The 24,021-nt window shown below is 44.8% G+C and overlaps 1 protein-coding gene across 1 annotated transcript in view; it reads left to right on the top strand.

Annotated features, from left to right (window-relative positions):
- Positions 1-370: 370 nt before the first annotated feature.
- FAM81A (family with sequence similarity 81 member A) overlaps positions 371-24,021 on the top strand; it is an 80,273-nt gene continuing 56,622 nt past the window's right edge. The window contains exons 1-3 of the mRNA XM_080807695.1: positions 371-490; positions 18,731-18,827; positions 20,071-20,344. Of these exons, the coding sequence (XP_080663821.1) occupies positions 18,808-18,827; positions 20,071-20,344 (294 nt within the window). The 5' untranslated portion in view covers positions 371-490; positions 18,731-18,807. The remainder of the gene's footprint in view (positions 491-18,730; positions 18,828-20,070; positions 20,345-24,021) is intronic.

Here is a 24,021-nt window from a genome sequence, read left to right on the forward strand (position 1 = left end):
ATTATCCTAATCAGACACCATTTCAACACCTCTCCCTTCAAGTCATCCAGCCCTACAACAGGATTTATTTTCCAATAAGCGAAATCCCCGCCCGCCAACTCCGAGCCGCTTGGATAAGAGCTCTGTGGGAAACAGCAGCGACGAGGAGAGGCTATTTTGGGTGTGGGAACGCGGAGGGAGGAGGGGCGGCGCCGCCAGGCTGGGCGCGGGTGCGCGGGGAAAGCCTCCAGCTCGGGCTGCCACGGCAACCGCGTCCAGGCAACGCGCCCGGAAGCGGCTCGGGCGGCGCGCGGCGGCTCGCGCCCCCCGGGAGCCGCGAACCCGGCCGGGCCGCGCGCCGGGCCAGGCGGCAGGCGCGCGCTGATTGGACGGCGCTCCCCGCGGCGCGGGCCCGCAGCCGGGCGCCCCGCACAGCCCGCGCCAGCGGCCGCCGCACCCAGCCGCGCCGGCGAGGACATGGGCAGCCGCGGCGCGCCCGCCCCCCGCGCCGGTGAGTGCCGCGCCCCGGGCCCCCGGTCGGACGTGCTCCGCTCCCCGGCGGCGGGAGCTCCCTGGGACGGCCGGTGACCTTGGGGCAGCCGCCGGGGAGATAGACTTGGGGGGCAGAGAGAGAGCTGCGCGTGGCCCATGTGACGTGCTGCCGGCGAGAGGGTTAACTGCATGCTGACGCGAGGGGATGAAGTTGGGCACGGAACGCAACTGGCATTGCATTTTTGCGGGGGCCGGGGGGAGTTGCGTGCTAGCAAACCAACAGAAGCCAGGAGGGACTGTCTGGGGGAGCTGGGGTGCTGCACATATTGCCAGGGGGTGGTGGTAAGTCAGCCGTCCCACTACTCAGAGCTGAGTGACCTTGGACAGGTTAACCTCTCTGCCTCCCCCCACCCCTTTCTCATTGAAGGGAGAGGCTTGGGCTCTTTGCGGTTCCACAGTGCTGTTGTACCCTTGCACTGTACGCTGAGAAAGGGCCCCAAAGTAGGGTTCTGCAAGAACAGGATATACAGGACTCAGTCATGTTTGTTAGACAAGGGGTTTCCATTAATCGGCTCTCAAAGTGGCATGAAATGTTACCGTTTTATGGAAGATAATGGACAGAAAGCCGTGGGTGGCCCAGAGAGTGCCTTCTCAAGATGCCCAGGTTGAAACCTCTTGGGTGCTCTAAAAGTCAGGAACAAAATCAGGGTTAATCCTCCCGAGTTGTTCTTTCCTGTAGTTAATCTCATAGGAAACTTTGTATTTGAACAGGTAAAATCAAAACCCAACAGTGGCAGGCAGCAGCAAATTAAGTGAGTCATTTCTTCAGTATGCACGAGGTTGTGTGTGGTGTGTGTGTGTGTGTGTGTGTGTGTGTGTGAGTGCGCGCGCTCGTGTGCGCGTGCCCGGCTGCGCTCACGCTCTCATCTTAAAGTCTGTGTATGTCAGTGATAGGAATTATTTCATAGGAGTAACCAGACATAATGCTAGAATGATTTGAGTCCACAGGAGTGCAGCTCTCTGGGAAGCAGGGGCAAACATTTGCAGCTTGCTCTTTAAATAGGAGTTGGGTTTGTGAAAGTAAATAGATTCTTTGCTGAGAACCATCCCTAGGGTTTGCCCACTGTGTTCCGGTGGGGGCCTTGTCATAGAGTAGAGTGTGTGTATGTGAGGAAGGTGCCTCTGAGACCCAGTAGGCTGTGACACCTTTTCTATTTTTAGCACTGGCTGGTGCTAAAAAGACACTCAGGCCCCTTTGTATATTCAGTCCATAAACTTCCCTCTTCCAAGAAGAGGGGAGGGAGAAAGTGCCCTGTCCCTCTCATGGGTCCTTGGGGTTGCCTCTTCTGGCTTTCTGCTCTAAATCCTTAATGTTCATTCCAATCTGATTTCATCTGTATAAAAATGTGGGCTGGGAAGACATTTTCAGTGTTAATGAATAAGCTTCTGTAAGCTTGTTTACCTGATGGTTTAATAATCTCTAATGGTTTACGTGTTAAAAATCTGATAGCATTCAGACAGAAAAATCCTTACTGCAGGAATTCAGCCACTAAACCCTACAAATCTTTAGTGAATCATACTTCATTACACTTGGAAACCTCGTGGACAAACTAGTTCACTTTCTCTCTCTGTAGGCCACTGGCCTTTGTGTCTCCAAACCTGCCTTTCAGTCTCTTGTTTCTCACATCCTATAGCGATACTCCTGAATTTTCATTTTTCTGCAGCTGAGCTATCTTCCGTCCCTCCCCTAGCTCCAGAGCCTGAGTGAACAATTTCTCTCAGAATAGCCCTTTCCTGCCTCAGTCTCACTGGAGTAGGGATTGGATTTCCTTCTCAGTGCTACCTCCAAACCATTAACCCGTTCACTAACAAAGTCTTCCATTCCCAAGGTCATGCTGTCTGCTTATGCCCTATACCCTCCTTCTTATGTTCTGGATCAGTGCTTGCCAAACCTGGTGGTTCCTTAGAATCACCCAGAGTGTTATGAAAAAAAGGTGGCACTTTAGACTCTCTCAAACACACCAAATGAGAATCATCAAGATGGGCAAGACCTACAAATCCTTATTTTAAAAACAAACCCAAAAAGAAGAAGGAGGAGGAAGGAAGATGGGGAGAGAAAACCGAGTTCTGTGGGTGATTCTGATGTATACCCTGGTTTGGCAAGAACTTCCCTTGATGCTACAAAAAAGTAACAGACAGATAAACACGAGCAACTAGCTTGGTTCTCTTCTCTACCTTGTCTCTTGCCCATGACATTGGGGTTTATGTTGAGGCTCTATTAACTCATTGACCTTGAAGTTTCAGGGTCTTCAGCTCCTATGGCCTCCATTCACATTTTGGATTTGTTTAGTTTTGGGAATTTTTTCTACCTTCAAGATCTGGACTTTAGTCTGCTTGGCTGATTCTTTCTACTTACGGCACAGGATTTTAACCACTATTGAGGACTCTGGTCCCTTAATTGCTTGCTGTTCCAATCCCCTTATGGCTCCATTTCTCCGCTTGGAGTCTAGATGTTGCCAGCCATTTCTGTTCTGTCTGGAATCCTGGAATCTTTATTCTTAACATATTGAGCTTCTCATATTCCAGTCCTCAATCCAAAATCACCCTCATTATCTACTTTTTCTTCTCCCAGCCTGCCAGGTTATCCAGGAGAAAGTCACAAAGACCTGTGGACTGGTTCCACTGCAAATTTATGCTGGCTCTAATTTCGCCTAGGTCTTGCTTTTCTATGAAAAAAAAAATCCATTTTTTATTAACTCATGACTGCATTCCTTTAGAGGTTGTGCCAGATCTTCCCATTCCTTACGCTTCCAATCAGTTTCCTTTCAGCAGACAGCAGCCTTTTTTCACTGGAGAGATAAAGGATGTCCACATCCTGGTTTACTGCCTTCTGCCTCAGTATAAGCTATCATTGTACCCACCTCACCACCCCATACATTTTTCTTTCTTTCCTTCTTTCTTTTAAAGATTTTATTTATTTCTTGGAGAGAGAGAAAGCACAAGCAAGGTGAGGGACTGAGGGAGAAGCAGACTCCCCGCTGAGCAGGGAGCCCCCTGAGGGGCTCCATCCCAGGACTCCATGACCTGAGTCATCACCTGATCATGACCTGAGTCTAAGAGACATTTAACTGACTGAGCCACCCAGGTTCCCCCCCAAACATTTTTCTTTACCCATCTTTGTCCTTCTTTATTTCCTCTTTCTGTGAGGCCAAAAAAAAAAAAAAAAAAAAATGTCTACAAGTTCCCTCCCTGGAATTAACCCATATACACTGCCACTCTCCATTCTCTGGACTTGCCCCCTTCCTTCTTGCCTCATGAGGGAGCTTGCTTTGTCTGTTATTCCCTCTCTTCAGTTTCTTTGGTCCCTCCTTACTCTGCCCAACTCTTACCCCACCGTATATGCAAGTCATCTTTCTCATAATAAAAGAAACTGTGCTAGAGTCCCAACTCTGTCCACTAGAACTTTCTGTGATGTTGGAAATATCTTGTACCTGTGCTGTCCAGTGTGATTGTCACTGGCCACAGTGTGACTACTGAGCATGTGAAGTGTGGCTAATGTGACCGAGGAACACAATTTCTAGTTTTTGTTAATTTTTATTAAGATTTTTACTTATTTATGAGAGAGAGAAAGAGAGCATGCACACACGAGTAGAGGCAGAGGGCGAGGGAGAAGCAGACTCCCCACTGAGCAGGTAGCTGGATGTGGGGCTGAATCCCAGGACCCCCGGGCTGTGACCTGAGCCGAAGGCAGATGCCTTAACCTTAACGAACTGAGCCACCCAGGCTGCCCAGGTTTTTGTTAATTTTAAATTCACTTCAAGAGCACATGGGGCGATGGCTCCAGTGTCTGGCAGTGTCGTGTGCACCCTGCTGCCGTGTTCTACTGTCTTCTGGGTTTCCCTCCTCTGACTGCCCACTCACTTGTCTGGCCCCGCCCTCACCTTTGTGCTGAAACTGCTTTCTTGTGGGGCTCCCGCAGTGGTGTCCTGGTGGCAGAGCTGAGGCCTTTACTCTGTCTTTCCCTCCTTGATCTGCCCTGCCGCCAGCTGCCTGGATCTCTCTCTTTCCTTGTCCCCGTGTCACTGGTTATCCACGAGCAGCTCAATCCTCTTTATCTCCTGTTTCCCCCAGACTTCCGGACGTGGGATTCTGTGGGGTCCTGTCCTTGGCGTTCTTCTCTTCTTCTGCTGACCTCCTGCCTTCTCTCTGTCCCAGCTGTCAACTCACCTTGGGCCTTACGTTAGTTGTCATTGGGTGGTTGTCCTGGGCATTACTGGGCATCGCGACTGACCTGTACCCTGTCCTTTCATCCCCTTCCACCTCTGTGAGGCACATACTCCCATCATTCCTGTTATGCAGGTGAAGAACTTGGAGGCGAGAGAAATGAGAATAACCTAAGTCAGTGACTGGTTGTGAAGGGGCAGACCTGAGAAAGGAATTCCGACACTCTGACCTGAGAGCCTACTTTCACTAGGCTTTCCCTATGCCTCCAGAGGCCTTCAGATCTGCATTTCGAGCCTACCCTCCCCCAAATCCCATTCGGAATCTGATACCCAGAAGCCCGACTGTTTGGTCTCTAAACAGCTCCTTGTCATGGCTTCCTTAAATCACTTTCCCCTTTTTAACTTTTTATTATGAAATAATTCAGATTTACGGAAGAGTTGCAAGAATAACTTAAGTAATTCGCATCTTTAACCCAAATTCTACACATATTAACTATTTGCCCCACTTGCTTTATCCTTCTCTTTCGTGCTCTCTCTCCACACACATAGACACACACATACACACACTCATGCAATGCACACATACATATGTTGTTGTAGTTTTTCAAAGCCTTTTCAGAGGTAAGCTGTAGACACAATGCCCCTTTACCTACCTCCCCCAGTACTTCAGTGTTATTTCCTAAAAAACAGGACATTTCAGGGCACCTGGGTGGCTCAGTGGGTTAAGCCTCTGCCTTCGGCTCAGGGTCCTGGGATCAAGCCCCGCACCGGGTTCTCTGCTCAGCAGGAAGCCTGCTTCCCCCTCTCTCTGCCTGCCTCCCTGCCTACGTGTCATCTCTCTCTGTCAAATAAATAAATAAAATCTTTAAAATAAAATAAAATTAAAAAAATAAAACAAGGACATTCCTTGCATAATGAGCATCCAAAATTGAGACATTGTCATTGATTCCGTACTGTTGTCTAATCTACAGACCTTACTCACATGTCACCAATAGCCCTAATAATGTCCTTCATAGTAAAAGAGGAGGAAAAATCTTCAAATCTTTAGCTGTGTTTGTTGTCATGCCTCTTTAATCTCCTTTCGTTCGGATGGTTCCTCAGTTGTCCTTTGTCACTCTCGGACTTGACGCTTTGGAAGGGTACAGGCTGGTATTTTAGTACAATATCCTTTAACTGAGGTTTGCCTGGTGCTTCTCATGGTGGATTTCGGGAGGCATCCCACAGGGCAACAGTGGGATGCCCCTCTCACTGCCTTCGCTAATGATTTCCATGCCTGTCACCGTCCTCTGTGACCCACTCTTGATCACCTGGCTCGTTCTCACTTCCTTCGCCACCCTCCCACATGCAGGTGACCACTGAGCGTTGAGGTGCTCCTTGCAAGGTCTCCCTCAATTGCTCGCCTCCTTTCTGTTCCTACCGCCTCCCTCCTGTTTCAGGAGTCAACTCCTCTGCCCACAATCCCAGCAGCCCTCCACCAGGAGCCCCTGTGCTGGGAATTTCCACAAGGCAGCGCTTCCTCTGCTTTGCCCTCCCTCCACACTTTCTCCTGCTGCCCTGAGTTTCCTTAACTCATCCCTTTGAATGCCCAACTCAAATGCTTTTCTCGATGGCCCAGTTTGTACTGGTCCTGCCTTCGGCCCAAAGGTGAGGCCTGATTTGTGCCACTCACGCAGCAGGTACCAGCCTCTCTACTCTTGCCTGCTGGCCTGTTTTATTTCCCTGTCGGCTTGAAGCTCTGGAGTGGGAGCCTTGTCTCGTTCAGCACTGTCGAGGCTCAATGAGTATTTGCTGACTGGACTCATTTCCTTGATGAAATCATTTTGCGAACTGCGCAGAGATCTTAGAATTGTCTGCTAGCATCTGGTACGTGATGGTGGGTGGGAGCCCCATGCCTTACTCTGGGAGTCAGGTAGATTGGGGGTTCAAAATAGGGCCTTTTAGCAAACTGACAGATAATTTGAAAAGGTACTAACGTGTTGTAAGTGATTTTCCCTTAATGACACCTGAACCTGGTGTGTATGTGTCAAGACAAAGAAATGGCACATTTGATTAAAAAAAGAGAGTAGAGAACCCTAACATAGCATATTAAAAATGGCCCATCCATTCCTTCACACCCCAAATGAGCAGCTGCATGTGTGAGAAGCCGTTTCTCAGGCTCCCATCCTCCCTGGGAGCCCTCGGACCACCTGTTTCTCTCCTCTTCATTGTCTGGCTGCCTCTCCCTCCACGGCTGGCCCACAGCACTGCCTTTCCGCCTTCACTCCTTCCCCCCGTCTCCCTTGTTTCTCCTTCTTCCCGTTCCTTTCTCTTAATAACTCTTCTGCTTTCGTCCCCTTCTCTGTCTGCATTATTTTACTTTTTGATCTGTTGGGTGTGGTTTTAGGTTCCATGCATTTTAAATATAAAAGCAAGTGAAAAAAGATAAAGAGTGGTTTTGTTTTTGTTTTTACTCTTCGGTGGTCTTCTGTTGATCCCCTCCCCACGCCCCGCCATGACTCAGTAGCTCTTGGTATTTTAAAAACGGTAGCAGAGATTATAAAATGGTTTATTCGGTTACCTTTCTGGCCCACCAGGAAAGTTCCTGGGAATGTGCTGGTTGACAGACATCAAAAGGCCTGAATTTTTCAGTCTCTGCTAAAGCAAAATTGGCATTTGAAGTCCGTCATCAGATCGTCGGGTGGTGAGTTGTTGAGATTGTTGGAATGACAGTATTTCGGCTCAAGGCGTGCCTGCGCTTGCTGGCCGGTGGTCAGCTTTCTTCTCATTCTTAAGAGAATGCTTTTGTGCAGATGACATCTTCTCTGGCAAAAGTAGCTACAGAAGCGAAGGCAAGAGATTCTGCTGCTTAGCCGAGTGGGGCTTACATACAAAGCGTGTTTATGTGGGAGAGAATGTGTGGGGGTTGCTTTCACATTATGGAATTCTTAAAATTGTTTAACTGGGAAGATGTTATTCAGAAACCCCTGGTGACTTCAGCTTGTTTTTTTTTTGTTGATTTCAGATTTCTTTTTTCCACATTTTTAATTATCTCTGGAAGAGCACAGGAGTCCTCCCCTGCTCTCTCCAAAATAGTTATAAAATTAATGCACTGAAGTCAAGTTGTTACTCCAAATAAAAGAGTCTCTCATAGATTCTTGTGTTCAGCAGAGAAGTCCAGCCCCCTCCCGCTGTGTGTGAGAGAAAGGGCAGAAGCTGGAGGCTGGCTCTTTCTCCCATGGCCAGATCCTTAGCTTTTAAGAGATGCATGTAGGGTAGAACCCAAAGTCACAACTAGAATTCTGTCTACAGACACAGTCATGCCTGCCTTCCAGCGGTCCTTGGTGCATCTGGGGGTGTAGGTAATTTAGTAGGTAGAAAGTTTACACCAGCCTTTAGTAATATATTTTTTTTTCTGTTCTAGCTGTTGCCTTTGTCAGATTCCCTTTTTAACATTCGGTAATGTGTCTTCTCTAATGCTAGAAAGAAAGTTGCCAAATATAGCTGTTGAGCATAATAAAACACCCTGAAAGTAATATTAAGACACTTCTTTTTGGTGTGGGTGCCCGTGCACACTGCAGGGCAGCCTAAAGGAGTCTGCCAGGCTCACAGCTGGAGGGGATCTTGAGTCAGCCATCACTCTGTCATCCGGGCAGAGCAACTCAGTAATTAAAACGATGGGCCTTACCAAATTAGAAGAACAAGCCAATGAACAAATATTTCTGAGTGTCTGTGAAGAGGTGCTGTGCTGGGCTTCACAGGGGTTACAGGTGCTGATGGTAGGGTGTCCCTGCGGCCCCACAGTAGCTCAGCTGGAGAGACATAATCCATGAAAAGTTCAAATAACAATAGAAGATTTAAATAGCATTTCAAAAATGGCTGTTATTAATAGATGGGAACAAAAACCAATCTGTTTTTGCAAGGGTTCACCTAAAAACGTTAACATTGTTCTAAGGTGGGAGAATGGGTTAAAGCCATACCGGTGGCCATTCCTCAGGTTCTAGGGGTTTGGATGATTCCAATTCATTCCCATCTGGACCAGAGGCCACATATATGTTACACATTTCCTGGATTGCCTCAGTTATGTAGCGAGCCCTGCACTTGCTGGCAGCCACAATCAATGTTTTGAGCATTTGGAAGGTTTTTTTGTTTGTTTGGTTTTGGTTTTTTTTTAAAGATTTATTTATTTATTTGACAGACAGAGATCACAAGTAGGCAGAGAGGCAGGCAGAGAGAGAGTGGGGGAAGCAGGCTCCCCGCCGCTCGATCCCAGGACCCCGGGATCATGACCTGAGCCGAAGGCATAGGCTTTAACCCACTGAGCCACCCAGGCGCCCCTGTTTGTTTGTTTTTAATGGATCAGATATACAGCCACTTCCCCCCTCAGCAGAGGGGAAAGAGAACAAGTTTTGCCAGGTCAAAAGACATTAGAGATAGTTGCCTTGGGACCCTGTGGAGGGACTCACACTGTCGATGGAACCTGAGACTTTTGGGAAGCCATGCTGGGGGCTCCCACCAATGGCAGCCATTGGACCTATGTGCAATGCCTGAATCCCAACCTAAGGGCAACCCGGGGCTCTGAAGAAGACGGTGTTTTATAAGACTTATTTGTGCTGTTTCATTTTCTTTGCACATAATTTGGTGGCATTCCCTCAATCTGAGCCCTGTGATTGATTTATGGAAGGCTCCTGCTGTTATCAGTGGCATCTTTTCGGCCATTTTTATCAATCTAATACTTTGGCTTTGGAATTAGTCATCCCTGGCCGCAGTTGCACGGCCCTCTTCTTCCTCCTTGTACTGAAAACAAATGATTTACCCAAATACCAGCTATTCACATCACAGAGCGGTGCCAACAATTTGGCACAGGGTGGGTTGGCGGAATGGCATTAAAGGTAGCTGCAAGTCAAGGAAGTGTCCATTCATGGAGGCAGAGCCCTGTGGTGGGTCAGTTCGGAGATGGGAGGGAGGCAGATAAGGGTGGCCTGTGCTGGGGCGCCTGGGTGGCTCAGTCGTTAAGGGTCTGCCTTCGGTTGGGGTCATGATCCCAGGGTCCTGGGATCAAGCCCCACATTGGGCTTCCTGCTCAGTGAAAAGCCTGCTCTCCCTCACCTTTGTCCACTCCCCTGCTTGTATTGCCTCTCTTTCTGTCATATAAATGAATAAAATCTAAAAAAAAGAAAAGAAAAAACATGGCCGGTGCTCACAGAGGGGTAGTCCTTGACAGTTCCATCCACCTCCATAGGCCCAGGGTCAAGTGAGCTCCTCACCTTGGGGAGGAAGAGTAGAAAGAGAGGGGAGTATGGCAGAGGTAGACCTTAAAAAATTGGCCTGTCTTTTAAACTCAAGTTAAAATGTTTTTACCATCTATATTGTGGTGCCAAGGAGCAAAGCTCTGGTTTCCAGGCTCTGATTATGGTTTTATATAGTGCTATAAATCCTTTTTCAAATCTTGCTCTTTAAAAAAACCTTAGCATTATAGCTGGCATATAAATATTTTTTATGTTACTTCATAGTCTTTGTAACCATTATTTTAAATGGTTTTTGATATTCTCTTGAGTGGGTGTGCCGTGCTTTAATTAACTGCTCTTTTATTGTTGGACATTTAACCAATAGCCATTTATAGAAATATTAACATTTAGATAAGATCACATGTTAAGTATGGATGAAATGCCTTAGGGCCAGGGATCTGATGAAGATTAGTTACTGTTCTCATTTCATGATCCTCAGAAAGTCTAGGGCAAGATTGAGTTCTGAGTGTGTGTACTGGAGAGAGTAACACTTTGACTTCTTTCCACTTCATAGTCTTTACATGATTATTTGTTTGTTTTAAAGATTTTATTTGTCCGAGAGTGAGTGAGAGAGAGCGAGAGCGAGAGAGCACAAGCAGGGGGAGCAGCAGGCAGAGGGAGAAGCAGGCTCCCCACTGAGCAAGAAGCCCAATGTGGGACTTGATCCCAGGACCCTGGGATCCTGACCTGAGCTGAAGGCAGAGGCTTAACTGACTGAGTCACCCAGGCACCCCTGTTTGTTTATTTTTAAGTAGGGGTGGGAAGAAGTAATTTTTTTTTTAATGATACAATGAAAAATTAAGTTTAAGAAGTAAAACATCATACATTTAGTTGGAAGTGTCTGTATCCATATGTCTGATCCCTCTGTCTCTCACTCAGAGACAAATATGACTCTGATCTGGTGTCTTCCATGCTCGTCTTTCAATATTATAGATTTGGCATATTACTTGACATATTTTAAACCTTTATAAAAAGGTCATTAGGTGTCCATATCCTTTTTCAGCTTGCTTTTTGACTTAATGTATTTGTGAGATTCATTCACATTGAGACTTGTAATGCTAATCCATTTATTTCCACAATGGGTGGTTCTTCATTGCATGAATGTGTCACGCTTTATTCATCCTTTTGCCTGATGATGGGTGTTCAATCCACCCCCCCACCCCAGCCACCACCTACTTTTTTGCTCTTAGAAATAATGCTGCCTTGAGTATTCTTGTAAATGTCTCTTTGTGAACACGTTTGAGAGGGGTTTTTTTGGTGGTTTTGTTTTGTTTTGTTTTGTTTTATTTCTTAGCAGTGGAATCGTTGGGTCACAGAGTTTGCGCATCTTCAGGTTACTAGATACTGAAGATTGCCTTCCAGAGGATGGTACTGATTCACATTCCCATCCGGTGTTCCTAGTGTTCCATATATATTCCCGTCAATACCCGATCTTGCCACACTTGATTTTTGCCATTCTGATGGGGTGAAACGGCATCCCTTCCAATTTGATCTCTTCTGGCAAATTAGATTTATTTTATGATTTGTTTCCACTGGCCAGCACGGAGCCAATGTTAGGAAAAAACTTGTTAAATTTCTTATTCTTTCTTTAATGTATTTACTGAGATTTTTAAAAAGTTAAACAACCATTTAGAAATTTAGTAAAAGAGGGGCGCCTGGGTGGCTCAGTGGGTTAAAGCCTCTGCCTTCGGCTCAGGTCATGTTCCCAGGGTCCTGGGATCGAGCCCTGCATCGGGCTCTCTGCTTGGCAGGGAGCCTGCTTCCTCTTGTCTCTCTCTCTGCCTGCCTCTCTGCCTACTTGTGATCTCTGTCAAATAAATAAATAAACAAATAAAAATCTTAAAAAAAAGAAATTTATTAAAAGACTTAAACATTAGATTATAAAATAAATAATCACTCGCAGTGAGCAGAACCACACCCTCTGTGATTTGGTATCAGAATCCCGGGTGACTACAGCTGCCGACTGAGGACAGGTGACTGCCACTTGACTGGTCTCTGCCGTATTCTGTGGGTTAGGAGCAAGTCATATGTCCCACCACACTCAAGGGGAGGGAATCACACAGATATGGACTCCAGGAGGCAGAGATCATGGGGCCTACCTTACATACTAGTCTGTCCTCCACAGCAGGTACTGTGTTGTGATCCTCCTGTTTCAGTGTCAAGTTTCACGTTTCAGGTTTCGATGTTTAGCACTCCTCTGGCAGTCAGAGACAGATTTCGGGAGACAGATTCACACAAGTCTGGTTCCCATCACAGTGAGAAAAGTAGCTGGCAGACTGGGGCTTGTGCTGCTTCTCTCATGTTCTACTTTTACACACATCCACACGGGAGGCTAAATGATGCGCTTAGTGAATTTGGGCTCAGGGCAAGAGGAGTGAGCAGGAATACCTTGGTGGCTAATGGCCTTGGACCATGAGAATTTAATACATCCCCCTCCATCACAGAACTCTTCCTGCGGCCCCAGATTCTCAGGTTGCTGGAAACACTGATAAATTTTTCCTCTTTAAACTCCGCGTTTACGGGATATGCTGTGTATACTATCCCCCTTTCTGGTTGCCCATTCATTCTCTAGTCAGAATATAATTCAGTTGATTAAAGTCAACATTAGGGGCGCCTGGGTGGCTCAGTGGGTTAAAGCCTCTGCCTTGGGCTCAGGTCATGATCCCAGGGTCCTGGGATCGAGCCCCGCATCAGGCTCTCTGCTCAGCAGGGAGCCTGCTTCCTCCTCTCTCTCTTTGCCTGCCTCTCCATCTACTTGTGATCTCTGTCAAATAAATAAATAAAATAAAATAAAAAATAAAGTCAACATTAGGAAATGTCTTCATTTCTGTCATCTGTCCTTGAGATTCATTGATCCAGTAAATATTCATTGATCATCAGTGTACCAGGTGCTTGGAATAAAGCTGTGGACAATTCAGCTCTTCATGGAGCCCGCAGTATAGAGCCCAAGACTGACCTTGAACCAGTAATCACAAATGTGATGACCACTTGCCCTGTTTTACTTGTGAGTGTTAGCAGTATCTTGGATTGTTCTTACAGATCTGCTGATTTCATCCCTTCTTGATTCTTTAGATTTCATTGTCAGAGTCTCACTTTATTTATTTTTAAAGACTTCATTTATTTATTTATTTGACAGACAGAGAGAGAGAAAGCACAAGCAGGGAGAGCAGCAGGCAGAGGGAGAGGGAGAAGCAGGCTCCCAGCTAAGCAGGGAGCCTGACATGGGGCTCAGTCCCAGGACCCTGGGATCATAACCTGAGCTGAAGGTAAATGCTTAACCAAATGAGCCACCCAGATGCCCCTAGAGTCTCACTTTAACCTCAATTTTGGAAGTAGCTTGCACTCTGCCCCTCAAACTTTTATACTACCTGCATCATCTCATAAAAGAAAGGAAAGGAAAGGAAAATTAGAGACCAAAAATTTGAACTAAATCATGATTTAAAATAACATTTCAGGGGCACCTGGGTGGCTCAGTGGGTTGGGGCCGCTGCCTTCGGCTCAGGTAGTGATCCCAGCATCCTGGGATCGAGCCCCACATCGGGCTCTCTACTCAGCAGGGAGCCTGCTTCCTCCCTTCTCTCTCTGCCTGCCTCTCTGCCTACTTGTGATCTGTCTGTCAAATAAATAAATAAAATCTTTAAAAAAAAGAATAAAATAACATTTCAGTGTAAATGTTCATCAGTAAGGAGCTGCCTAACAATTTGGTATATATGTTCACTGTAATATTATGCAGGCATTAAAAATCATGATGTGTCGGGGCGCCTGGGTGGCTCAGTGGGTTAAAGCCTCTGCCTTCGGCTCAGGTCATGATCCCGGGGTCCTGGGATCGAACCCCGCATCGGGCTCTCTGCTCAGCAGGGAGCCTGCTTCCCTCTCTCTCTGTCTCTGCCTGCCTCTCTGCCTACTTGTGACCTCTGTCTGTCAAATAAATAAATAAACAAATCTTTTTTTAAAAAAATCATGATATGTCTTTATATATGGAAAGATGTTCATGATACAATGCCAATTAGGGAATGCAGGGTACACATGCTGTAGAGTATGACTTTTATTTTTTTCACAAAGGAAAATGTATCCTGGGGAGAGATCTTTAAAAAAAAAAAATGTAAATCAATACATTAACATCAGCAATTTCTGAGGGGTAATTTTCACTTTGTTCTTTATGCCTTTATGTAGAGCTTAAATTTTAATCACAGAAAGCATTTTTGAGTTTAAGAAAAGGTGTTTCTTAAAATATTTCAAATTTCCTCATACAAATATGTGTGTTGCAAATTGTTCTTTGCACATGTATGCCTGATCGAAAAACACGCGTGACAGCAAGGCTTCAGTGTAGCTGTACCCTCACCAGAGGAATAGCCTCAGCCAAATGAAAGGGTTAAAGCAGATGCCCGTCATTTCCCCACTAGCCCCACCCAGGAAACCATATGATACCTCCTTAAACAAATGGGTACTATTTGCTGGACCATTTATATAAGGTGTTATTTTTAAAAAGAGATGTGTTTTCTATCAGATATGCATTTGCCAGGGAAAGGAAAGGAACCAGCTCTTCCTGGGAGTGTGTGGAGTGCCCTAAGGCCAGACAGTGTTGTCGATTCCCTGTAGTCCTCCTGTGGGTAATGCCTGCTGAGAAAGAGGCAGAGGCCCAAGTTCACATCCCTGTGTGTGGTTGGGCCAGTTCCTGAACCTTTCTGTTTCCGCTGCGTGAACAGCAATGTTAAAAGCATTCCTTCACTGATGGTGAGGATGCATTCGACGAATGCCCATGAGTATGCTCCGGAGTGTCCGACAGGGGTTAGCACTTGGTGAGAGTGAGCAGCTATTACGTATGAGGTCCCCAGCCCAACAAGCTAAGGCCAGCCTGCTAAGATCACAGCGGGGAAGCCAGCCTTCAAATAAGGGTCTTTCTGACCTCACTGACCTCATGTGCTTTCTGTGCTGGACCAAGTGTACCTGCGGTTGCACAAAGTGGGAGGAGGAGAGGCGTGGAGAGCACAGTCAGGAGGGGGAAGGAGAATGGACAGTGGGAATGCCAGGCTAAGAAAATGGAAGGGGCAAAGGAAAAGGCAGGGGGAGCCCTGAGGTGTAGGAAAAGGAAGTGGAGAGGCCAGAGCAGTGGGAAAAGCAAGAGGGAGGAGAGATGAAGGTAGAAGCTCCTCCCCAGGCCCCGCCCTCCCCAGCTGAGTTCCTGGTCCTGGGACCTCTCCTCTCTTCTGACCCTCCCTCAGCTTGCCTTTCCCGTTCCCAGCCCTGGTCCCGTCACCCTTCTGCCCCAGCACTGCCCAGGACGAAGTCCAAGCCCTGAGCGTGGGTCAGAGCTAAGTTAGAGCACGATTCCCTCCCACCTGTCTTTCTAGGCACACCTTCAGCTGTTCTCTGCTCTCTCTCCTTTCCCTCTATTTTTAACTATAAGAAAATAGACTTTTCCCCCTACCACCAGATTACAACCACTTTATTCATAAGTGCTTTGCCTATTTTTTAAAAAAATTCTGACACCTAGCAGAACCCATCAGTACTGTATTTTGATAGTAAAATGAAAAACTAACTTAATTTTTACATGATTGACATTGAATTTTTCAGTTAAAACTGCCATTAGCAAAAATCGTGTGTCATTTCACATTTGATGATACTGGAGGTATTTCTACCCAGTGTCATCTTACTTTATTTTTCAAAAGATGTATTTATTTTAGAGAGCAGGGAGGGGACAGAGGGAGAGAGAGAATCCAAGCAGACTTCCCACTGAGTGCAGAGCCCAAAGCCAGGCTCTGGATACCACCTGGATATAATGACCTGAGCCAAAATCAAGAGCAGATACTTAACCACCTGAGCCACCCAGGTGCCCTCAGTGTCATCTTACTTATAAAAATCTAATGAGAATCCTCATAATCACAATTAATTATTTTGGTTTAGATAAGAGCATTTCCCTTTACTCTTTTGTGAACTCCCAGACTCTATTGATATTGGGCATTGTGGTTTTTACTTTTTTATATTTCTTTCAACTCTTCTTCTCTCCTTGCTTTGCCTACCTGTCCCTTCCCCTAATTTTCCCAAGTTTTTAAAACTCATAAGCTGGGGATTAATATTATAACAGCAAAACACAGCAGAGCCAGACCAGTAGACAGCCTAGATCTGCCTAATAATGTTGTAGTACCACTTGTAGTCCTAGAGCTCAGATTTATAAAAGTGCGGGAACTGATGACCACAGGCAGGTCAGCCAGAATTGACAATGGGAAGATCTGGAAATGATCTTTGAGAAGTTATTTAACCCGGTGACTTATTTATTTTAATCCTTATTTCTTTGTAATATAGGTCCCATTGTCTGGTAAAGAATCACGACACTAACCAACCAACCAAGCTCACAAACAAATTCCCACCACATTTCTTGAAGAGGGCACCAGTTCTGAACAGACCACGGTGTGTGTTGTGACCTCATGCCATGTGACATTTCCTGTCCTAGAGAGTGCATAGTGCTTTGTAGTAGGTTTGTTACTGAAAAGCAATCTCAGCCAATGAGTGGTGGATAGACTCCTTTTCCAGCAAGTTGATGTGGCTGGGCTTCTGTAGCTCAGGCAGGAAAATTCCAGAGGGATGAAATGACCTTCAGAGAAGGGGGTGCCAAAAGTGTCCATTCCATATTCCATATTGAGTGGCTCTTTGGGTGCAGTCTCAGTAAAGAACTATACTTTTTCACTAAACACTCTCTAATGCCTTCGTTGCTCCAGTTTCTGATACTGGGATGCAAGTCATGCTCCCATTAACAGACACGTACGGAGACTTCTAGGTCAGCTCTCTGTCCATTAAGATTTGAAATATGCCCCGAAGGAGCATGTAGTTCAGTAGGGGAGACAGACTATTAAATAGCTAAAAATAATAGAGTGTAATAGGTGGTATAAAAACATACCAAGTTAAGTGCTGAAGAAATACAAACGAGGGAGCTATTTTATTGAACTGAAGGGGAAAAGGGGCCTTAAAGGATGAATAGGAGTTTTCTCGGGAGGCAGAGAGAAGAGTGTTTCCCATAGAGCTCACAGACAAAGGTGTGAAGGCCGAAGAGTTCGTGACATATTCAAGGACAGTGGTGGATGGAGTGGCAATGGGGAGGGTTAGTATTGGCTAGAGTGGCACCGTGTGCGGTTGGAAGAACGGGCTAGGCCAGAGTGTGCTGAGAGCATAGAAGGTAGATGTGATGGTGGAGTCTTAAGGAAAGAAGGTGTAGAACCATCTCTTTATTCTGTACTTTGGGAAATCCTACTCATTTTCATTAGTTCCTCTCCTCCTAGCTCTCTTTTCTACCCAGGAGAAAGTAAGGCCTCTCCTTTTTTCCTCCCTCTGGGTTTTTGTTCGTAGCCATTTATCCCATTGCTTCATGGTTGGCTTAGATATCTGTCTTTCTCTGTAGGCTGTGAAGTCTCTGAGGGGTCTGGATTTTTGTTGTATATATTTGGGTTACTCAGCTGCATCATAGATGCCAGATAAATGTTTCTTAGATTGGGCTCTTCCATAGATTAATATCTCAACTAAGGTATATTACAATTTTAAAAAGGTAAAGATTCTATGATTCTAAATCTTAACATTTCCACCTTGGCCTGATTTCACGTAGTCTTAATGACAGAGATGATTATCTTAAGAGCTGAAGATCTCCTTTGGCATCATAACTTGTTTGGCATGAATCACTTTTTCTCTTAAATGTAATTTGTTTGAATTCAAAGTTCTTTGTCTAGGAAAATGAAATGTTCACATTTTGAAACTCTAAAAATAAGACACTGGAAGAGTTGATGCCAAAACAATGGTTTCAATCAGAAATGCTCTCTGAATCCAGCATCTAAATGAGAACTAATTACTGAATCAGATCACAGTTACTAGGCATTCATTGTTTTAAGGCAATTAACAGCAGTATTGAGAAATCTAAGTAACAAAATATTTTAAAAACTCTCCCGTTTTGCTCAAATTTCTAATGTGTTAGGATGGCCAAATGTTCCTTATAGGCAAGATATAATATAAATGATGATATCTTATAAAAAAAAGTTTTAATGAATATCAATCACATTCTCTTCATGGATAGATAGGCTCCTCCAAATTAGATCCAATTGATGATGTATTTTTTGATTTACGATTAATTTAGAAGTAAGTGCTCTCTTAATTTGCTATGGAATTTGCTAAATTTGCTGCGATCAGATTTACTAAGGTAGTTTCCTACCTGACATGATTGAATAAAGCCTTTAAACAAACTGCCTTGTGGGCGCCTGGGTGACTCAGTTGGGTAAGCAACTAACTGCCTTCAGCTCTGGTCGTGATCCCAGAGTCCTGGGATCGAGTGCCTCGTCGGGCTCCCAGCTCCATGGGGAATCTGCTTCTCCCTCTGACCTTCTCCCCTCTCATGCTCTCTCTCACTCTCTCTCTCTCAAATAAATAAATAAAATCTTAAAAAAAAAAAAGGAAAGAAACTATCTCGTTTCTGTAAAAGTGGTTTCTCAAGCTTAAAATGCAGTTACGGTGGGGGCGGGGGAGGAAATTTCAGGAAAATCTGCTTAACAGTCCTCAGTGATCTGTCTAGCAAGGCTTAGCAGTATTAATTTTGATTTTGCTTGATTCTTTTCTCGTTATTTGGAAACATTTACTGTTTATTTCATGTATAGGACATAAGACATTTAATAATATAACTGATCAGTGTGTCAGCATAATTTACAATCCACTTAGTAACTTAATAATAAGGGTTAGATGTCATTTCAATTCCAGATATAAACTGTTAAATAATTTAATGATTATTTTTTTCAACAGATGTAAATTATTAAAAAGAAAATGGCCCAACGGAGCACTGTATTTCCTTCTCTCGTCACTGAGGAAAGGTATAATATATGGAAAATATGCATCTAAGGTATACTTTTCCTTTCCACCAATCCCATGAGGGCTGCTAGTGGGTGTGATGGTTATTATAAATGAAATTTTGTGGCTGTTACATTACCCAGGGATGATTTTGTTCAAGGGCAAGAGAAGTACAGTTGCGTCCCTCTCCAGCATCCAATTTGTAGGAGCTGCTCAATGATAGTGAGAAGTGGAGACTTCATAATAACCTTACAGTACAGCTGTACTTCTGGTCCCTAGGAAAATGCAATTCTGGAGCCTTGGGGGCTAATGTCCCACTAACCCTTTTAAATCAGAAGTTGCAGATTGAGGGTCCATAGACCAGAATTGGTCATGGAAGCACACTGTTTGCCCCGCATTATCTTAAATACTTTTTAGATGACTTGCTAACGTTTAAAAATCAGGTGATTTCACATACAAGTCTGAATTTCCAGCTTTTTTTGAAATAAGTCATAATCTGAAAAAATAGACCTGCATTCCCAGATGGTCACTCGTGGTTGGAGGAAAACTATAGCTGCCTTTAGTGGAGGAGAGCCCTTTCCAGGTCTCCTAAGTCCCCTCCCTGTTGTATTACATGTGATGGGCATCATTCATTTAGGTCACCTGCCTGACCCTTGTAGGCATTCAGAGTTCGCTGTTATGTTAAAGAACTGCTGTAGGGGAATGGGGGAGGAGGGCATGTCAGGAGACTTTGTGAATATGCTTGATCTTTATAGATTTTTTTTTTTAAGATTTATTTCTTTTAGAGAGAGAGAGAGAGAGAGCATGCTCATGTGTGAGCAGGGAGTGGGGAGGGGAGGGGCGGGACCAGGGTGGAGAGAAAGAGAAAGAAGCAGACTCCCCACTGAGTGGGGAGCCCAACGCAGGGCTTGATCTCAAGACCCTGAGATCATGACCTGAGCTGAAATCAAGAGTTGAGATGCTTAACCAACTGAGCCACCCAGGCCTTCCGATAAGCTTGGTCTCCATAAGCTTGGATTGGAATTGGGCGCATGTCAGCATGCCCAATTCCACCAGCCTCTTGCTTTTGGAGGTCATCAAGCCTGCTACCCGAACGGTTAATACTCTGAGTATGATTGTTTCAAGATGCCCGGCTCACCAAGAAAACTCCTTGTGGCAGAAACCCTGCCTCAAGCCCCATTTAGCTTGTAGGGCGAGAGAATTTGCATTTCCTTCTCTGGGTAGTCTTGAATCTGGCTTTTTGAAAATGACTTTTTCCCAGTGAACAACCCTAGCAATGTGGCTCTCTTCCACAGGCGAGTTAGAACCATGCCCCGACACAGCCAGTCCCTGACCATGGCACCCTACTCATCTGTAAGCCTCGTGGAACAGCTGGAAGATAGGATCCTCTGTCACGAGAAGACAACCGCGGCCCTTGTGGAGCACGCCTTCCGGATTAAGGACGACATTGTTAGCAGTTTGCAGAAAATGCAGAACAAAGGGGGCGGCGACCGCTTGGCCAGGCTTTTCTTAGAGGAGCACATCAGAAACATAACTGCCATCGTGAAGCAGCTCAATCGGGATATCGAGGTGAGTGAGGTGTGGGAAAGTCAGGGTGGCTGCCTGCCTTCTGCGAGGACCTACTCCTCCCCGCATGGGGGCCTGGGGTCAGCAAGTCGACTTCCTGCCTCCCAGGCAAGTAATACGTTCAGACCAGAGCTTTCTGTCTGTGTGTTCTAGTGATCACCAAGGAAACAGCTTGAGCAAATATTCTAATTAAATTTATTTCAGTATTTGATAGCAGTTACTGTCAGTGTTATTTATATTTAATCTAAATTTACCTTGCTGACTATTAAATCACTTTGTTTTGTTTGGCTCTCAATGGAGAGAAAGAAGAACTAGTCAAATAGTTTCTCCGTGAAACCCTTCATATCATTGAAGATAGCTATTAAGTCAATTACTAGGTCAGCCTTTGCTGCTTCAGATTAAATGTTTCTAGGCCATAATGATTATATATAATATGGTTTATTACTCAAACAATTTTGGGATTTGATTTGCTTCTCAGACTTTCTTTTTATTGCTTTGTTTTTTTTTTCTCTGAAATGAGCCCAGTAAAAGGCCAATATGGTCAAAATTTTTAAGATTTCTAAATCTACTGCTATTTTTTGAACAGTCACAGGGACCACACAGTTTCGTTCAGGAGCTTGAGATCATTTAGGCTCTGAACACTGGTAATGTCCTTCACCTGTAATTTTTAAATATATAAGGAAGAGGAATGTGGATAGATTAAGGAGAACCTTTGATTCAAGTCATAGAGATAGTATCTGAGTTATGCTTCCTGAAATTTTCAGCATCAGATTGTGTTTATTTACTTTTTAATGGTTCTATTGAGGTATAAGTTGTAAGGCACAAAAATCCACCCAGTGTAAGTATACAATTCAGTATTTTTAGAAAATTTATAGAATTGTGCAACCATCAACATGATTCAGTCATAGAACATTTCCATCACCCCCAAAATTTGTATAGATCTGTGTGCAGTTAATCCCCACTTCTCCCCAGGGCCCAGGCAACAACTCATCTGCTTTTGTCTCTAAATGTGTCTTTTCTGGACATTCCGTATAAATGGAGTCTTTTAATATGGAGTCTTTTGCAACTGACTTTTTTCACCTAGTATAACATTTCTGAGGTTCAGCCATGTTCTAGCCTGTATCAGTGCAGACAAACCTCTGACATATTACAGGTTTGGCTCCAGATCACCATGATAAAGCAAATATTGCAATACAACAAGTCAAATGAATATTTTGGTTTCCCAGTGCATATAAAAGTTATGTTTATACTATACTGTGCTGTATTGTACTGTAATCCATAAAGCATACAGAAGCATTATGTCAAGAAAATGCACATACCTAAATTTGAAAACACTTTATTGGGGAGCCTGGGTGGCTCAAGTTGGTTAAGCATCTGCCTCAGGCTCAGGTCATGATCTCAGGGTCCTAGGATCGAGCCCCACGTTGGGATCCCTGCTCAGCTCATCCCTCTCTCTCTCCCTCCTCATGCTCGCTCTCTCTCTCTCGCAAATAAACAATCTTAAAAAACAAAACCACTTTATTGCTGTTGAAAAAAAAATTAAAATAAATAAATAAATAAAATACTTTATTGCTAAAAACTGGTAACCATCATCTGATCTTCCAGTGAGTCATAATCATTTTGCTGCTGGAGGGTCTTGCCTTGAGGTGGATGGCCACTGACTGATTGGGGTGGGGGTTGCTGAAGTTGGGGTGGCTGTGACAAGTTCTTAAAATAAGACAGTGATAGAGTTTGCCGCATTGATTGGTTCTCGTTTCATGAACAGTTTCTCCATACACACGATGGTGTTGATACTATTTTACCCACAGTGAAACTTCTTTCTAAACTAGGTTTATGTAATATTCTAAATGTTTTGTTGTCGTTTCAACAGTCTTCACAGCATCTTTACTAAGAGTAGATGCCATCTCAAGAAACCACTTTCTTTGCACTTCCATAAGAAGCATCTCTTCATGCTTCATCAAGAGACGGCAGCAATTCAGTCCCATCTGCAGGCTCTTTTTTTTTTTTTTTTAAGATTTTATTCATTTATTTGACAGACAGAGATCACAAGTAGGCAGAGAGGCAGGCAGAGAGAGAGGAAGAAGCAGGCTTCCTGCTGAGCAAAGAGCCCAATGTGGGGCTCAATCCCAGGACCCTGGGATCATGACCTGAGCTGAAGGCAGAGGCTTTAACCCACTGAACCACCCCGGCGCCCCTGCAGGCTCCTCTTCTAATTCCAGTTCTCTTGCTGTTTCTACCACATCTGCAGTTACTTCCTCCCCTGAAGTCCTGAACCCCTCAAAGTCATCCATGAGGGTTGCAATCAACTTCTTCCAAACTCCCGCTAATGTTGATATTCTGACCTCTTCCCTTAAACACAAATGTTCTTAACAGCATGTAGAACGGTGAACCCTTCCCAGAGGGACTTCCAGAAGGCATCACTCTTCATGGTACCTCTAGTCCTGTGAAATGTATTTCTTAAATAATATGACTTGAAAGTTGAATGTGCTCCTTGATCCATGGCTGCAGAATGGGTAGTGTGTGAGCAGGCATGAAAACAACACTAATCTCATGGTCTCTCTCCTTCAGAACTCTTGAGTGACCAGGTGCACTGTCCGTGAGCAGCAAGCTTTGGAAAGGGATCTTTTTTTCTGAGCAACAGATCTCAACAGTGGGTTTAAAATACTCGGTAAACCATGTTGTAAAAGGATATGCTGTCATCCAGGCTTTGTTCCACTGACAGAGAGCACAGGCAGAGTAGATTATCATATCAATCAAGAATCAAGAATATCAAGAATATCAATTCTTAAGGGCCCTAGGATTTTCATAACGGTCAATGAGCACTGGCTTCAACTGCAGGTCACCAGCTCTCTTAGCTCCTAACAAGACAGTCAGCCTGTCCATTGAAGCCTTGAAGCCAGGCATTGACTTCTCCTGTCCTAGATGGCATCTTCGTCCAATGGAAGGCTGTTTCATTTATACTGAAAATCTGTTGCTTAGTGTAACCACCTTCATTCATCATCTTAACTAGATCCTTCTGCGTAACTGGCTGTAGCCTCTGTATCAGCAGTGTTGCTTCTTTGCATTTTATATTATGGAGACAGCTTCCTTCCTTAAACCTCATGAATCAGGGGTGCCTGGGTGGCTCAGTGGGTTAAAGCCTCTGCCTTGGGCTCAGGTCAGGATCCCAGGGTCCTGGGATCGAGTCCTGCATCGGGCTCTCTGCTCAGCAGGGAGCCTGCTTCCTCCTCTCTCTCTGCCTGCCTCTCTGCCTACTTGTGATCTCTGTCAAATAAATAAAATCTTAAAAAAAAAAAAAACACACAACAAAAACCTCATAAACCAGTCTCTGCTAGCTTCAGATTTTTCTTCAACAGCGTCCTCACCTCTCAGCCTTCACAGATTTAAAGAGAGTTAGGGCCTTGCTCTGGATTAGGCTTTGGTTTACGGGAGTGCTGTGGCTGATTTAATCTTCTGTCCAGACCACTACAACTTTCTCGGTATCAGCAACAAGTCTGTTTGTCTTTCTTGTCATTTGTGCGTTCACTGGAGTAGCCCTTGTAATTTCTTTCAAAAACTTTTCCTTTGTGTTCACAACTTGGTTAACTGTTTGACCCAGGAGACCTAGCTTTTAGCTCGTCTTGGCTTTCAACATGCCTTCCTTACCGAGCTTAATCATTTCTAGCTTTTGATTTAAAAGG

The sequence above is a fragment of the Martes martes genome (assembly GCF_963455335.1).
Source record: "Martes martes genome assembly, chromosome: 7".
Lineage (NCBI taxonomy): Eukaryota > Metazoa > Chordata > Mammalia > Carnivora > Mustelidae > Martes > Martes martes.